This window comes from Haliaeetus leucocephalus, unplaced genomic scaffold (genome assembly GCF_000737465.1).
Source record: "Haliaeetus leucocephalus isolate CR32 unplaced genomic scaffold, Haliaeetus_leucocephalus-4.0 Scaffold840, whole genome shotgun sequence".
Classification (NCBI taxonomy): Eukaryota; Metazoa; Chordata; class Aves; order Accipitriformes; family Accipitridae; genus Haliaeetus; species Haliaeetus leucocephalus.
In genome coordinates this window covers 5,025,523-5,044,142 of record NW_010973276.1, presented here as the reverse complement: position 1 = coordinate 5,044,142, position 18,620 = coordinate 5,025,523, and the positions used below count along the sequence as shown (strand labels likewise).

General features: G+C 39.5%; 1 protein-coding gene across 1 annotated transcript in view; it reads right to left on the bottom strand.

Moving 5' to 3' along the window:
• TMEM132B (transmembrane protein 132B) overlaps positions 1 to 18,620 on the bottom strand; it is a 188,881-nt gene that overhangs the window by 71,607 nt on the left and 98,654 nt on the right. The window contains exon 3 of the mRNA XM_010582254.1: positions 6,601 to 6,787. Within this exon, the coding sequence (XP_010580556.1) occupies positions 6,601 to 6,787 (187 nt within the window). The remainder of the gene's footprint in view (positions 1 to 6,600; positions 6,788 to 18,620) is intronic.

Genomic DNA, 18,620 nt, shown 5'->3' with positions numbered 1-18,620 from the left:
CCCCAACTGTAAGTTAGGTAACAGATTAATCCAATCACATTTATTTGTGACAGAAACCTGGATGACAGACTCAAAGCTGGTGAAGTGTTTGTTTCTTGTACCCCAGGCGTGTCAGACTCCACTGACTACCTTGCCACCAGCAACTTCCCATAACTATGGAAATTGCAGGTTATGTATATGTAGATCAAGAGAGATAACTGTGAGAACTGTATCACCACTGGATAGAACAGATTTATCTCTACTATCAGTTTCTGTAATTAGCAGGACATACACAGCCACTTTACAAGATTATTATATTGCAAGATTATTATATTAAGACAAATCAAGGCGTCTAATTTAGATTCAACTTTACAATGTTCTGACAGATCTGCTGGATGCCTAAAACACACCTTCTGATGCATTAGATATCAACCGGATTCACAACTCACATCCTACTTCAATGCCTTAATACTTACTTTAAAATAATCACCTGCAGTGTTTATAGTTAATAATTGTAGTATCGGAAGGCAGATTCTTTTCCTGATATTCAGTAACATGATGAAATAGTGGAAACAGAAAGAGTTTCAAATGTGGTTGTGTTCTACTTCCTCACCTTACTCTGTTGTTCTACTCAACATGATGAAAATGGATCACCTTTCTACTTTTTGGGACATTAGTTCCACGTGTTAATCTGTACACCAGATGTTGGAAGAATCAATTATCAGAGACATTTATTGTCAAAAAGAAAACAAGATAAGCCTCACAGGAGCAAATTAGCTGACATTTTCATCTGACACTCAGTGCATCATGCAACGTTAAATTGAACAGCCGGGCCCAGATCCTCAGAAGTATTTAGGGACTTGTTTGTATCTTGCAAGAGGACACTGAAGTAATGGTCAAGCTAGAAGCCTGTATGCAATCTCCAAATTAGCCACCTCAGTACAGTGTTCAGTCTCATTCATTTTCTATAGGCAAAATTTCAAAACAGTTTTTTATCTTAAAAGCTTATGACAAAATCTTAGATAAAACTAAATATTCCTTCCACTCTCCTCCAAAGAAACCTCCAGCAGTCAAATATTCCAGCTTCTAAATAGGCTTCAAATTAAGGGAGTAATCCTCCCATCCATGCATTTTTACCTGAATTAAATCGGCTTAAATAGTTATGCACAGCTTTAGGTGATAAAACAGCATTTACATTCTTCAAAGCCACTCATCTGTACTGTCATTAGTTCTTGACGGTATAAATCCTACCTCTTTTCTTACCAAAACAGTTTTTAGAGATAATAAGCAATAGCATTGTAGGATTTTTTTTAAGTGTTTCAAAAAGTACCTTTAGGAGTATGAAAAGTGACTTACAAATCATTCAGAAACAGGTAAAACTGAATAAGAGTGACTTCATTTCCATTTAATTTTCCATTCTCATCAAGCTTGGCTTATTCAGGTCTGATTAATTAATGTCTGTAAAGTGTTCTGAAAATATAAAACCCTACATAAATACTAAATAGTAATAGAGTACTTAGGGAAAAAATAATTTTTTAATTTGCATGGAGTTTTAGGAATTAGCATTTGTTTATTTTCCCTACATAAGCAGGCCCATCCAATCCCTTTTAGCTATCAGAAAATGCTCTAGCAGTTACAGGACAATGCACCTTCATGTATTTTATGTGCCACAGTTCACAGAAAATGAATCTAGAATGACTTGCAAAGTTACACTTATAGAGGAATACAACACATAGATGGTTTTCACTCATTTTCAAATGTACTGTCCCAGCTAACAGGAACCTAGCTGCACAGCTTCTAGGATTAAAACAGCAGCACTCTGAAGGATTTCAGAGATTGCTACCTTTTGGACTTTGTGTTTTCTCAGCCTTTTGTCCAAAAAACGTAGAATTTCACTGACCACTTCTGAAGCAGTCTGAAAAAAAGTAACTAAGAAAGAATCATGTGTTTCCCTACATACTTATATCTGAGTATCTTATGACACCTTGTCTTGATACATATGTTTTTATACCTCTACAGCTATGTAAGATGACAGTTATGCATATATCCAATTTTCATGCTCAGAAGGGGTGAATTTCCCCATCTAGTCTCATCTACAAAACCTTCCAGGAACAAAACGCAGGATATTGGTATAAGCACTTTGGGAGATCAGTTAGTTCATAAAACAAAGGCTAGGTAGGATAGGTATGTGAGCCCCAGAATCCCGTCTGATCATCTCAGCATAAGTCACATTGACTACTAGACAAAATAAACAATCTGCTTCTAAAATGGTGTAAAATGCACACAGCAATACCATCTGGGATCAGATCATACGTGAGGCTGGAAACAGTGCCAGTGAGACAATAAGTGCTTTGCACTATGAATTGATTTTGAACTGGTGCTCTAGTCACCTGCTAAGAGGTAATACAGCCACGTTTGGACTAAACAAAAACTGGGGGGTTGGTTTGGGGTTTTTTGGGGGGGTGGCATAGGCTGAAAGATACGGTCTACCCTCTTATGTCCTTTCACGTCTCAAAACATTCCCCAAATAAAACCAAATATGTTTTCCCATAGAACTTTGGCTGTTGCACGCAGACTGGGTCACTTCCTTTTCCACACTCTTCTCAGCAGCTGGGAATGATGGAAATAACAGTATAGCTTAACAAGAACATTCCCCACTATGTTCCTCTATAATAAGTGCTATAGGACTGAAGCCTCTCAGCAGGCATCTGATTTACAGGCAGAGCCATAAGAACAACTCCACAAAGAAAGCTGACCCTTAGAGCAGCAGTAGGGTTATCACAGCTGTCATCCAAATCAGCTCCTGAGACGTGTAGGTTGCATGCAATTGTGATCACCCATCTTGATATTTTCTTTTCTTTGCCATGTCAGCTAGGGATGGTCTGCATTTCCACTGCATCCTCTCTGTGTACTTCCCCACTGTGCACAGAGTCTACATTGCTCACCCAGAAGTAGAGACAAGACTTTCAGAAAGCAAATCCTAAATTACTGGACTGTGCCGTTCCCATCTGGATGTAGCTCCCTTGGAAATCCCATGTGTCTGGCCCTGTGCAGTTGTTGAAACTGGATGTTTCAATTACAAGGAGCTCAAGGATTTGGGGAGAACAGTCAGATGATGCAGAAAGTAGGCTCTCTTTCATTATGAATTTTTTTTTATTGTGTCTCATTAGTGGAAATGTTTTGTTTATTTGCATATTTTGAATGCACTGAATTTGGCCATAAATAACACTGAGTTTTATTATATGGAGGATCATTCAAATTAAAATGCATAGTTTGGGTGGAATTCCCAACATTCCAAGATTGTATTTTAGTCCTCTTCCAAAAAATATGCAACACCCCTCCACCCCCCACCCCAGGAAACCCACAATATTTTTACAGTTATCATACAGAAGAAAGAACAGTTGGTTTTCCTACACTAAGTATTCCTACTTTTCTCACAAGCTAACAAGTTTCCAGTTACTTCCTAATGTCCCTATCAAGGCTTAAAAATCTGTTCCTTTTTAGTCACAGCATATAGGCATTACAGTTTATCATAATGTTCTTTCACCAAGTTCTGTCGGATAACCTCATCTCAGGAGCAGGCTAAGAGCAGCCACAGAGCACAACTGACGAGTGCTACCCTGGCCAAGATTTCACCTGTAGACTCTCCCTGGCCCTGCTTCCTTCTGTGCATCTCACAACAGTGCTTATTAAGGCACTGCTGATTTGATACCAAAGGACTAGCCAGAAATAATCTGCAATATCAATTCATTACAGCAAGACTGTCTGCTAATAAGGAGCTATTTTTTGCTACATAATGTTGCAAAAATCAGCTGTATCTTCACTTAGAAAAACCCAAAAGCAAAAAAACAAAAAGAAAAAAAAACCCAACCAACCAAACAAAAAAAGCCTTTCAAGCTTGCTACCAAATGTAAATGTCAAGAACATGAGATTTGATGTTAAGGGCTTCATAAACTCACTAAAGCAAAAAATCAGCTCTTTTCATCAGGCTATTATTCAAATGTTACCATGCAGTCTCCCATATCTTTATCTACAAAAAAAAAAAACCGCAAGCTAGTAATGAGAAAAATATCCCCACCACTATCTCCAGAGTCACCACAATGCAATGACGGAATAAATTATCTGGTGGCTCTTTCGATTTTCTCCTGTTTGTTTAAGAAAGTAGCATGGAAAACAAAGATAAACTCATGACCAGCTGCAGCAACAAAACAGTGATATTCCAAACCATATGGAAGAGGATGTCTTTTTATTAAAAGAACCAAAGTGGCCTACAGAAAGAGATCCACACATTAAAGTTCATTTTTGTTTTGCAGGATTTCACAGCTAATTTCTCCTCCACTAAACTCTTACAGAATCCACCTCAGTCTTCTAACTGGAAAGAAATTTTTCCTCTTCATGACACTGAACTGCACTTCTTCAGGCAAATGCCAGTGCCATTACCACTGAAACACTATGAGGTTTTGGTAATCCCACCAAAATGTTCAATCCTGCAAATCAAGGACTAAATGTTTTGCTCAAATCTTAAACTCTCCAAGAAACTCTATGTTTTCGTCTAGAAATATTCAATGTTTACAATGAAAGAGTGGATACACTGAAAAGGAACAGCAAGTAATTTATGTTCAATGCAATGGCAAAGGCATAGAAACACGCTGGTTTCTGGATGTTCTGTGGTGCTCTTCTGGGGGACCAAGGTCCCGGAGATGACAAAACTCTCCCTTATAGACACCACCTGCACTCGGAGGGAGACTGCCTTACCAACAAGCCAGGCAAATCTTGAAGAAGAATGAAAGTTAAAATACATTTACTTCAGTCAGGAACTCTGGGCCTCAGGAATGTGTTTCTCTGAACAACACAGGATGATGCATAGAGCAATTATTTTTTGCTCCTGACTGGGCGATGCAGTGCCAGAACCTGCACCAGTTAGTGACTGTTAAATGAAGCAGCACTGCAAACTGGCAAACATAAGGGAAAGAAATGCAAATACAAGCTGTTGTTCCTGCCACTGCTGTCATCAATTCTCCTATCAGCCTTGGGCCAAGCCAGTCAAGGATGCCCACATGCAACAGCAAAGTAACAGCCCACATGAGACCCCCATTTAAGGACTAAGGTCATAAATTCACAAAAGAAGCTTTCAGCTTTACTCCACGGTTAGTTTGCAATGACAAAGTGACAGAGATTAGATTAGCTCCACTTTGAATTCAGGTTCAGCCTCAGATTTTGTCCAAGGACATTTAGAGACAGCTGAAGTGGCCAACATCTGCCATAACTGCAAAGAGATGAAGTAAAACCCTGGCAAAACCCTGGCAGAAGCAACAGCAGAGCTCTGATCCAACATTCACAATGGGCTTTTGGGTTGGATTTGCTTTGCTTTTCTATCTGTGGTGCTCTGCACGGCACAAACTCCATGCTATCCGTTTGAAACCGGCAATGCTCTATGCAAGACTGTTCACGCACCACGTTCTGTCATTATTACATCTGATTCACCATTACTGCTTGATAATATTCCATCCATACAATTATTTGTTTCATCTCCTACATACTTCAAAAGAAAAGCACTAGAAGAACATTCTCTGTTGACTTTTCTGCATACAATTTCTCCTCTATCACTGGGCTGCCATCATGTGTAGCCTTTGGCAGTAGGAACTGGAAATTAAAATTATTTAGAGTTTTGTCTACCTTTACAAGCATCTTTCCTTGCTTCTGTTCTAGTAGGAGAAGTTTGTGGTCATGCAGATATTTGTTTGTTATATGGTGTAATACAAAGAAAACCAGCACAGAGTGACTTAGAAAGGAAGGGCATATGTTCATGAGAGACTAAACAAAAGTTACCAGAGTGTTTCTGAGGGAACTCATGTAACATCCAGGCTCTCTGGCTGTTTCTCTAGTTTTACACCAGAAAATCCCCACTGAAATCACTGGTCATGTGTAAGATTAAATCTCTAGCAGTAAAAAGTCCATCAGGCCCAAACGTAGGCCAAAGGTCCCTCCTACAAAAGGTGGATTTGATTTTAGAAGAAGATATTTGTATTTCTTAAACAAACCATCAGCTTCAAGCTTTCTGCACAGGTACACCTTAAACCCTGCCTAGAAAATATGGCCAACACCTATATCTTCAGAAAGTATTTTGTCCTTTCTCTGTAACTCAAAATGGACCTTTTATTAAATTGACACTTTGCAGCTTACTAGACTGTGTGGCTCTTTGGGGAAAAGCAAAGCAGAAAACAGTCCAGTTGTTTGGTTTAGCAATGACGCTTCCCACACATGCATGCTAATTTATTTCATTGAAAATGTCCCAACTAATTGCAACATTTACCCTTAGAGCACATGCATGGCAGTCGCATTAATACACCAGAAGACAATGGCTCCAAAGGAGCTATTACCATGTACCAGGCCAATAATCCACAAACGGTAAAGGATTTTCACAAAAGACTCAAATGGTTTCCAAGGAGCCATAATGGCATATCAGGTAAATAAAATATTATTGAAATGTATTTTTCGCATTTAAATCACTTGCAGCAGGTGCATAGGAAGTAGCATATAATAAAATGGCTCACATTCCCTTGAATACTAACGAGAATCAACGGAAACATTTAGCAAAAAGAAGCAGCAGCAGGTTCTTACCATTGCAAGAGGAACAATTCCCACAAACATTGTTTGGCTGACAAAGATCTCGGAGACCACCAGTTCGCTCACGGAGTCATCTCGAGGGTATTCCACCTGCCAGGTAATTTGCTGGGCCCCTGCCAGGCTGCTAGTGTTGTCGATCTCAAAGTCCATCTGCAGGATCTCATAGGAGGACATGTTTGCTCTGGGAAAAAAAAAAAAATTTAAAAAATTCCCACATCAGTAGGATGTTAAAAACAAAATATATTTTGATTTCTCTTTTCTATTCACCGGAAGATTTACCATTAAATTCAACATGCAGACTTGAAGACACTGACAGACACCTAAATCAAACTACGCACTGGACAACAGCTATACTTTATAGGTAAGGTGACACTATATCTTTTAGTTTCCTGAAATGGAGGCATTTTTCCCAATAAATTCAGGCATTCATTCTCTGTAATCACAATGAACTTACAGAGTAAGTCCCAAACACTGGGAACTGCATTGCACAGATGTTGCTAAATTATTTAATATAGCATTATTATAATTTTATTGCTGCAAATACCGATGCTCCAAAACAACAGAATACTTGGCCATTCTTTCTTCATGCTGTATCAGAAATGAGCTCTTGTTGGGAGGCGGGGGGGGAAATAAGTCTTTCAAACCCAAAGTTTCTTTATCTCAGTGAAAAAATGGATTTGCAGAAATAATACATGACAAAAAATGCTTAGTAGATTATCCTTATTTTCAATTCATGAAAACATTCTTCTCATCAGTGGTGCAGACTTGTAATTATATGACAATCATTATATATTTCTCATCTGGAAATAAAAGTTTAAAGGTAAAGAAATGGATGTAAATGCATAGCATTCAGAACTGTATTTAAAAATTACTTCTGCTTCTTTTGTTAACAACAACACTTAGCACTCTCCTCTGGTCCAACACTATGTAAATATTAATAATTAATCATCAGGTTAGAAAGACAGATCTTATCTTCATGTTACAGAGAAGAAAACAGACACCAAGATTTAACCAACAGCACTCAGGATATACGCAGCAAGGACCTAATTAGAAAACAGACCTTTGCTCATCCAGAGCTTTACTTCCACAAAAATTAAGGTACTTTACAAGGCAGCATATAAGCTCCTGTCCCTATTTCCCAGACAGACACCTGCAGTGTGGAGACCTGATGCAGCTTACAAAACACAGAGGCGGGATGGGAAGGCACCTAACCTGACTGCAGACCCAATTGGTTAATTGTATTCCGTTGAAGAGACAACCGATGTTATCAGTATTACTGAAGTTTCAGGGTATGTGCTAATAAAATAGGTTAAAATCTAAATTTGCAGCATGTTAGGCCATTCCGTAACGACTTGAATGTGCTCTTCCTGTGAGCATGAGGTAGCTTGCTCCTGATCTAGGGATGTGTCCTGTGCGTGCAGGCGCCCCTCAGTAATGACCCACCCTCTGTGATTTCACCCCCTGCCCTCTCCCACAGTACATTATTTGTCTGCCCTTACCCTAAAGTAGTGACTCCAAGAGCTGTGTTCATCAAAAGTTTTAGCCTGCCGCTACAAAGAACAGACACTTAAAACATCCTTTTCCTCTTCCCAACTGCACAGAGGCAGAATCTGGTTTTGCCATATGTTTTTGAAGCCACATTGTAAAGGAAAAAAAACTGAACAGGCATTATTGATTTTCGTGTTCTCTTTCTGACAACAAACACCACAAACATATGCTTCAATGCCTGAAGGATAAATATTTTCCATGCTGACAGAAGATAATATCCACCTCCAGGCAAAACTAGAAGCTATTAAGGCATCTTTTGGGTGCCCAACCAGACAATCAGCAAAAAACTTTTAAGAAAAATATTATTACACAATACTAGGGATGTAATTAAACCATTTCTGTTAAAAACATAACCACTGCAGGCACCATGATGGAGTACTCAACTTCATAGCCTTCTGAGTATCACTTCTGGCAGTTTATCTAAATTACATAAAATTAATTTGCTCACAACACAGAAATAAAATTTAGATGAGCTTTACGCTAACTATGGATCTAGGTATTGAGCCTGTCAAGGTATGTTTAGATCTGCAGTTTAGGTTCAATCTGTTCAAGTCAATAGTTGCCACTCACAAAAACACCCATGAGTGGTTTCAGATTCAGAACAAAACCACTGATGGAGGGTTTTGCTTTAGATTCACCACTTAAATAATATGTCAGGTTAGTCTGCACTGATAAATCCATTACACGTCCCACTGATGGCACTTCTTTGAGCTAGGTCCATCATGCCTTCAGCTATTCCTTTCCTGGTTTTCTTTTTACACATCCAAAAAGTAACCGTAAGAGTGGTTTTATATTTATAAGACAGACTGGGACTCAGATCTCCCTAAGAAAAGCATGTATGTGTCTTGTCTATATAGCAAGCTAAAGTAATTGCTAGGGAGTAAAATGACTCTTGTGCCTGTAAATATGCAAAGACCTTCACTGCATCCTTAGCACAGCTGTATAGCTATAAAAGACATAAGTTTCATTTAAAGGCAGACATGGTTATACACTGCTGGATTAGAAACGAGTCTCCGTGCATCTAGAAAAGAGCAGCAACTCACATACATAAACCTTCCTCAGATCCAACTAATATTAACGTATGAACTAAAGCAAACCTGACTTCCCAGGTCTCCCAGGATCCAGGACTTCTAGGTCCTGGTTCCAAAGAGAATACTTATCATCACCTGGAAAAGCAATGTGGCTTGTCAAATGTTTTCTGCTTTGTCTCAGAAGCAAATCATGCAGCATGACACATTAATATTGATTAAAAAAGGATCCACTTCTTTTCATTCGGACTTTTGCTGAGAGAGATGGACTTGCTCTATCTAACCATCTTTCACTTACGGAGTTTCTCCACTGAGTGTATAGCTTAGCAAACCAGTATTCAACTTTCTGGACTCCTTTATTCACCAGCAGGTTTCCAGTTACCTTCGGAACAGCAGGTCAGTGAATTTGCTCTGAAATTATGGTTTCCCTTTCTTCCTCTTTAGGACAAAGATTCAGCCTTCAAGCAATGCCAAGTGTTACAGTATCTAGGACACAGAGTACCCCGCAGACTAATGCACCCTCTTTGTTCTAAGCCTCTTCCCAGGTTACAACTATAATGAACCCTGATAAACCTGAAAAATTAACTTCTTTCTTGCTTAGGCTAGTGCCTTCCTACCGGCTGCTGCATCTCCTATCCTACAGGGGCTTCTTTCTTAGCAGGAAGATTGGTACTATATTCATAATTCTTGCAATTTATTAATGATTCTCTATAATACTGTGTGGGAGACCACTGCCCTTTTCCACTGAAATTGATGGAGGTTGCTAAAGTAAAACCAGAAATAAATTAAATCATAATCAAGACCTTAAAGGTTAGCATTTACTTATGTCAGCTCCATTAGCTGATAAATTCACATTGCAACACCTGTATCTAAATTTCTCTCCTGGCTATGCAGCATTACACTATAACACTTTTGAAAAGGAGTCATTCCACCCGGCCATGGCAAATCTTCAGCTTTTAGTCTGATTTGTAGCTGGTGGCCAGTATGTTGGTCTTTGTAGTCACTGTCGATCTGCAACTGCCTGGTGAAGACAAAACACTTACCAGTGGGAAAATCCACTAGCAGAGAAGATGAACGACTGTAACTCATGCTGTTATCAGCCACTAAATCCTGCTAAACCAAACTTTATCCTATAAAGATTTTTCAGCTTTTTCTTGAGTTTTATTCCATTTTTCTCTTAAATAAGTTAGCACTATTGGGAAGAGTCTGATGGAATCCAAGGACTATAAATCACTTCTTTCCACATTTTTCTTCTCTTTTTAGTTAAATTTCTATTGTCCAGTGAAGTCTTTTCCCAGTTTAGAAGGATTTTGCCAAACCCTAGTTTAGAGGAGCAATAAAAAATAAAAAGTCAAAATTACTTTTATAAAAAAAGATTATTTCCTGCAAGCACAAGGAGAAGACCTTATAATTTTAGGCAGCTGGCATGCTTGCTAATAAGTCCATTTCTATGGAAATGAGTTCATAACTATTAATTTTGCCTGCTCCTGATCTATTCTTGATGAGCCTTTCAAATTTAGAAAAGCGCTTCATGATTCTCTCAATTTGGTAATTACTAACTCCCTTTGATGAATCCAGCCCAGTGTTTCAGACATGAGACATTCATTAGACATTTTTCTCTCTGGTGAGAGGAGAAAAAGAAACCATGGGCTTGGATTTATTTCCTCTTGCAAACTCCAGTAAGTAGGCCCTCTTCTTTAAATTGCGATTTATAATCCTAACTGTGTCCTTTCGCAATACTGCCTCTGCTAGATGCTAGAACCCCCAAACCCTTGAGATTTCTACACAGTTTCCTGTTGTCTAGCCTCATATATATATATTGCAGTCAAACTAGGTCCCCAACAGCCCAGACAAGCTTTGTAACATATAGTCTTCATTCTGTACCCAGCAGTTAGTAGGCATGGTTGTGATCCCAACCTGGAATAGAAGAGAACAGAGTTTTAGCACAGAATGGTAAATCCATGCCAAATAAAGCCAAGTCTAGCTCCAACCAACTCCAGAATAAGAAGAGCTAATCAGGACAGGAGAACGTTGCTAACTCCCAGAACTGTCCTGCAAGGGACACATCCAGGCAGGCAGCTGCAGGCATGTAGAGCCCAACTGTCTTGCCTGCTTACCAAGCTGAACCTGAAGTATTTCCTCTGGATGTACATTAAGCCGTAAAGGAGTGAGCACTCCACCCAGAGGCGGAGCTCTCCTCAGTTAAAAACACTCTCCCAGTAGAACACATCACAGGCTGCACAAACCACTAGAAAAATAAGACCTGGGCATTCAGATGCTTTATAAAGATTCACACTGGTTTTGGAGGGCTATCTTATCACATTACCTTGTTTCATACATTCTGATTGATTTTCTTCTTGATTCTGCTAGTGTAGGCAAACAGTAGGAAAAAAAAATGTATTTTAAACCTGAATCTAAAAAAAAAACAGTATCAGATTTTGTTTCTTTACATTGAAGTACTGCATTCAGCTCTGGGGCCCACAACATAAGAAGGACAGGGGTCTGTTGGAGCAAGTCCAGAGGAGGGCCACCAAGATGATCAGAGGGCTGGAGCACCTCTCCTATGAAGACAGGCTGAGAGAGTTGGGGTTGTTCAGACTGGAGAAGAGAAGGCTCCGGGAAGACCTTACAGCAGCCTGCCAGTACCTACAGGGAGCCTACAAGAAAGCCAGAGAGGGACTTTTACAAGGGCATGTTGTGGGAAGACAAGAAGTAATGGCTTTAAACTGAAAGAGGGTAGATTTAGATTAGCTGTAAGGAAGAAGTTCTTCACTGTGAGGGTGGCGAGGCACTGGAGCAGGTTGCCCAGAGAAGTTGTGGATGCCCCATCCCTGGAAGTGTTCAAGGCCAGGTTGGATGGGGCTTTGAGCAACCTGGTCTAGTGGAAGGTGTCCCTGCCCATTGCAGGGGGCTTGGAACTAGATGATCTTTAAGGTCCCTTCCAACCCAAACCATTCTGTGGTTCCGTGATTTATTATCTTATTAAGTATTTATATGGAACTGCATAGGGTTGTTTTGGGGTGGGTGGGTTTTTTTCCACAAAATAATAGATTGCTGTGAAGGTTCACCATAGCTCTAATGTTAGAGGTTTTAATAAGTACTACAAAATAACCTGGCATTGAAATAATACTGACTTCAATTTATTCCTAATTTTTGTCTAAGCCAAACATGGAACTATTGAATTAAGTACTAGAATGATACACAGTGATTGATGTTGTGATGGCAGTGACAGTCTAAATAGTTAGTAGTTACCTTAAATAAATAAATGCCTATCACTAGCTATGAAGAAGGATTTACATTGCTAACCAAACTGAAGAGCCTGCCCTCTGTATTTTTAGAGAGAATGAAATATGCAGAATGCCACAGTGAAGGATGATAGTGCAGTGCACTTTGCAGTGCATTCAGCTGGGTGTGTCACTGGCGCACAGAGGATCTGCTGGCTCACACTGCTGGTTCATCAACAATTTAGTTGATAAAAGTCAGACCCTTCTATTAGTGCAGTTGGCTATTACAGGGAATCATAAGTTTCATTCATTCATAAAATAATGTTTTCAGTAAATGGCAATCTGTTTATGAGGCCCACAGTAGTGTAAACAAAACTCTAAAAAAAATGGAGCAGACACTAGGTAATTGAAAATAATAAAATGTCTGGCATCATGTTGCCTAAGAATCTTTTCAAGGTTAATAATGGTCAATTCTTACTCTCTCTGACAAATTGTCACCAAATTAAATGAGAACAGGATTACATAAGCAAGGTACATTAGTTTATAAAATATTTCAGTAACACAGGTCTCACTCTTTTGATCTCAAGAGGATTAATTTCATAAGTACGGTTTACTGAAGATCAAACACTTACAAGAGGAGGCTTTTCAACGACTGATTGGAAATGCTGAAGACCCTAATTTCCTGCTGAAGTCAAATGAAACAGCAGACGTTCAGGACCTCTTGGGGAAAAGATCCAGATTAAAGGTCCTGACCTTCTCCCCCTAAGGAAATTAAGATCCCAGCAGCCCAAGATGAAGGAAATGAGTGCAAATACCTACTAACAGAGCAGCATCTGGTTTCTGAATTATGAAGTTTTGCACACTGTCAGCCCTTATGCCTTGCTGAGTGCCACTTTCCTGAATGCGGGCACTGGGTAGCAGAACTGGCAGCAGCTAACACCTTTAAAGGCAGGGTATCTTCTAGCAGCTACAACATCCTTAAGCACAGATCCTACCCGAGAACAATTTACTGGGGTGAAATGGCTACACCTTGTGTTACATACGAAGTTTGACTTGATAATGGATGTTAAAACCTAAACCCTTTTCTCCCAGCATATATCATTTTCATTAGGCTGTAAGGACACAAAGCTGTATACAAGCTTGGAAGCAGCCTACTCGCACTGTTCTCCCAGGGTAGTTTGCTGAGAAAGGGCCTCATCCTGAGGAGCACTGGAGACAGGCCTGGCTGGAGCCCTGCATAGGTAAGTGCAGGTATCCCTGTCAAGTGTTGCAGTGTGGATGAACATCCCTAGAAGCCAGGGCAAACTACCTACACGTCTTGAGTATCTCTGCAAGCTTTTGTATCAATGTGAAAAAGTTCAGATGACACAGTGCCACTGCCCCTTACTGCATAGCCCCCACAGGGTTTTGTTCTGCTGAGGGAAATGGGACAGTTGGGGGTGCAAGGGAGACACAAACGCTTGAAAAAAGCCCTGCTCACTCTTCTTCCATGCCACAGCACGAGGCAGAAGTCCCAAACATTGAACAAAGACAGGATGGATGGCAGGTTGCAAGTAAATCTGCAGGGATGGAAAAAGTTTGCTTGGTTTCCCTATGTGATGCATTTCAAAATCACAATTCACAGTTTGCTCTGTTGTCTAACAGAGAACTTGCTCTATTGTCTAGTTTACTTTATATCAACTACAGACTTTTTCAAAACATTTCTTGGTGTCTGATCTTGTTTCTCTTCCACTGCCATAAAAATTCATGCTCTTCACAAATGGATGGGCAATGTAAATGGCTACAGAGGACAAAACCAAGCTGCTAGATCTTTTAAGAATGTATGGATTGACACAGCACTTTTTAATAATCCAGTAAAAACTATAAAAACAAGAAAAAAATATTTTTGTTCAAAACACACCACCAAGACCAGATATTATTCATGTTATTTTGCTTAGCCAACATTTTCCCACAACTGAAAACAATAAATCTAGATAATGAGCAAACCTTTTAAGCTCTTCAGTTTCTTCTACTGCCAATTCACAACTGTGCTGCTCACTAACAACTTGCAATAACTTCCACTTTATTTGATTTTATCAACATCATCGTGGCAACCCTGGAGACAACTGAGACAATTGCTTCAATTATTTTTATTTGCTTCCACCCTTGTGACAGTGTACAGAAATTCTTCTGGTAAAAGAGTCCTTTGATACTATTTTAGTTAGCCTTTAACAAAACAGGACTTTTAGGACCAAATTCAGTATCAGTGTAATTGGTGTGCTCCATTGGTAGCATGTATTGCTGGGCGCTGGGACTCCCATTTGTTCCTTTGTCATGACTCTCCCCTTTTGAAACGGCATGTGATCTTTTGGGGTTTAAAAAAGCATTTTGATTGCACTAGAATATTTTTCTGACTACTATTTAGAACCTCTTTTGTTGCGCTGTGTGTTTCTTAAAATAAAGCTTCTCTGCCAGGAGAAAGCATCTTGCTGGCGAATATAACACACACATCCAGTAAGAAATTGGGGCCAGGGTTTAGCTGATGTTGGATGCAAATATAGAGGGAGCTATTGTTGTTTAAAAAATAAGAATGATTTTATGATGAAAGATTTATGCTGAATCCTAACCCGTTAATAAATATCAACAGCCCAAATGGTGCTTATAATTTTTCTTTAACTATTCAGAAATCCTTACATATTTACATACCATAATCACATGGTGTATTTTCAACATTGCTGTGCAAGCAGCTGAAATACATTATAAAGCAGAGGTGGATTTTTAAAGAACCAATGACTGAAAATTCAAGACAATCAGTTCAGTGATATAAGAACTTCTTTGCAATGCAGGCACTCACATACAAAGTCCCTCCCTCCACAGACTTGCAAAAGACCTTTAAAAGAACAAGAATACAAGTCTGGGAGGCACTTTTTACCATGGCTTGTGCTGCAGCTGAATAACCCAAGGCATGGGTATCTTCAGCCAAGCTACATGTAAAGTCAGTGCAGCAAACACTTCACTTGACCTCAAAGAAAACAGAGTGGATGGTCAGGGGCATCCAGAGTCTCAATGGTGGAGACCGGGAATAATACCCTAAAAGTCACCTGCTGGAAATCCTTGGTGACACCCTGCAATGCAATAGGACAAACTCTGGGTCTGTCTATAGTGCCACCACATAACAGCCAAATAAATTATTTTCCTGCAGGTAATTAAGCAGAAGAAAAAGGCCAGTCTTCAATTCACCTAATTCACCTGTACACTCTTCCAAATTTATTGTGAGTCTCAGGAAGAGTGACTCTATGTGACAGCTCCTGAACTTATACAATTATGTCTTGAATTTTATATTTACAAATACGTACGCAGCTTCCTCATCTTCCTAGATAGAGGTAAGAGCTTGGGTAAGTGACCTGGATGCACCCTAACAGCTCAAACCACATTTCCAACAACATGTTTCCTTGGCAATTTAAAGACCTTATGATTTTTATATGCCTGACATTAGCATTAAGTGATCAGACTCTTTTGTATACACCAAGTGCATCAGAAAAGAAAAACAGGACTAGACGTAGGAGAAAGTTATTAGCAATCCAGTTGCTGTTTTCATTTCAGAATTACAACTGAGGCTGACAGCTGGATCTCCTTGGGGAGAAAAATCAACCAGAGGGGATATAAAGATGCAAACTCCCCATGCGCTGAATTTATGAATGAAAGGGAAGGGGAGACAAGCTGCAGACTATGACAGGAATATACCTAATGTGCTGGAGGGTACATGAAAACAGTGACAAATGGTGCTCTCCTCTTGAGGACTTGAGGATTTTAAAAGCCTAATTCAACACGTTTTGAACTTAATCCTTTGCTTAATAGGCAGACAGTGTAAACAAGTAAATAACAGAATGCCAAGCAGCTAGCAAGGACAATGTGAAATTAAAAAACAGTTGGTTTTTTTTTCCTAAAGCTTGCTGAGAGTGCACAGAACTCATGAGTCTGCTGTAGAAGCTACTCCAATACCGCCTGCATGAAGTAATTAAAGAACAAATCAAAATAGGAATATGGGCAAGAATTATTTTATTCCTCCTACATTCTCTTCAGATTTAAACAAGATTAAGCATCTAATGAGTTAGATGTAGCTTTCTTTGAATCTAATATACTCTTAGATGGAGAGATAATGTTCAGGGTGTCCTGTGGCTAATTCACACTTCTGCTAAGAAATAAATGGCCATGACAACATCCTCAAAGAAGTTAAGGCAGGGATCAGTGTAGCCCATTAACATTAACACAAACAGGACCTCCTCTCTCCTCACTTCCCTGAGAGACACATGGTGTGCATAAAATCGTTTTATTTTATAGGCTGATAATTATGTTTTGAAAAAGAGTTAAGCTTTTCCTCTCACTGTTGATACCCACTGAACAGAGAGTAAAAACGTGACAGTGAAACTGGCATATAAACATCAGTTTCCTGTGTTTTAATTAATAAACAAGATTAATTCATCCAGCTGAGCAAACACAGGGTGCATCAGGGTCTGCATTCAGCATATGAACAGAAAGAGCCATCTGCAGTAATTCCATGTACCTCTAACCCTTTGCTAGCTTAAAGTCCCAATCTTCACAACAAAACCAAAAGCAAGAGAGAAACAAGCAGTTATAATGTAAGTCACTCCATTAAAAGCCTATTTTCATCCTAAAAATGACTCCAAATTTCCCTAGAAGTGCAAAGATAACTCCAAATAACAAAAAGCGGAGGGGTGGATTAATACTTCTCTTTTTAAAAATCATTCCACAACTACTTTCTAATGGCATGAAAGTAAGGTCAACACAACATTGTCTCTAGGTCACCTTTTCAAAGGGTAATCACTACTTTGTCACACTTGCAAGACAATGATTTCCCAACACGTGATGAATTCAAATGTAGTGACAGCTAATGGGGGGCTGCTGGGATATTGCTTAGAGCTAAGGTCATACCATGAATAAATGAGTTCAGGCACAAGTAAGTAATAAGTGAGGTTAATTCATTTAGGCTCTGAAAAGGAATAATTAGAAACGGAAAGGGGAGAAGCGGTGTTCCATCCTGCCTTCCCCACGCCCTGTTCATATGATAAAAAGTATATGATAAAAGATAAAAGATATGATATGAAGATATAAAAGATATGATATAAAAGATACAATATGAAGTCCCCCCCAGGACTTCATTTCAATGAATTTCCTCAGCAACAAAGGCTTTAATGACCTGCGGACAGAGTGGGGCTGAGCGTCCGAGTTGAACTGCTCACCAGTGTGAGGCAGGCCAGACGCCTGCGCCATTGGGGAGAATCACCGCTAAGGACATCGCACTGAGAACCTCCTACATTTTCTCAGGGAGTCTGAGCAATGTGTGATCTGAACACAGTAACAAAAATACTGGTGCGATGGATGTGATGTTATATTGACTCCCTTATTATCCCCTGTAATAGTCACACAATTTGGGGATTGTTTTGCGTTTTCATTTTCCCTGCTACAATTAAAAATGTTACCTAAGCAAAAATACCAGCTGTCATGAAGAACAAAGAGTCAGATAAAAGGATTTCTAGAAAAAGAAGGCAGATTTCTGCAAGCACTGAAAATCACGCTAAGCTACATAAAGTATCCCTAAAATAAAGGGTTAATGTAAAGCAGAATTTACAAAATCATCCTCCTTCTATTCCTCTCTTTTCTGAATCTTTTCAGGATTTCACAATCCCTTCCCTCCTCGTGCCCCCCTCCCAACTCCCTTCCTCCCCATACAAGAATATTCTCAGCCCTGGAAAATTGTTTAGCTGAAACCCTTAGATTTTGCCGAGTCCTGTCATTCTTTGAGACAGCTGTATTTACACCCATTGCTGGTGGGTAGTCATGCTGGAAGCAATTAGCTTTCATGCTTTTTCAATATCCCCTTTCAAAAACTTTGAGATCCCTCATTGCTATTGATTTAGATGTAGAGAAGCACAGAGGAAAAAAAAAAGAAGAGAGTTCATACATATGCTGAGCTCCTTTAGTCTAATTCAATGCACAAATGCAGCAACTTCAGCTCCCCACCACCTAAGGAATGCCTCCACAGACACATTCCCAGCCCATCAGTGAAAATACTCAAAGGCCTTGAAAACCATCACCACAACACTCAAAGCCAGCAGCTTCCAACACTGCTGGGTCCAGGAAAGGTTCAACCAGCCAGCAGCCATCTCTCATTTAGATGGACAGGTTGCATTTGAGCATGTCCGTTGAGTTTAAC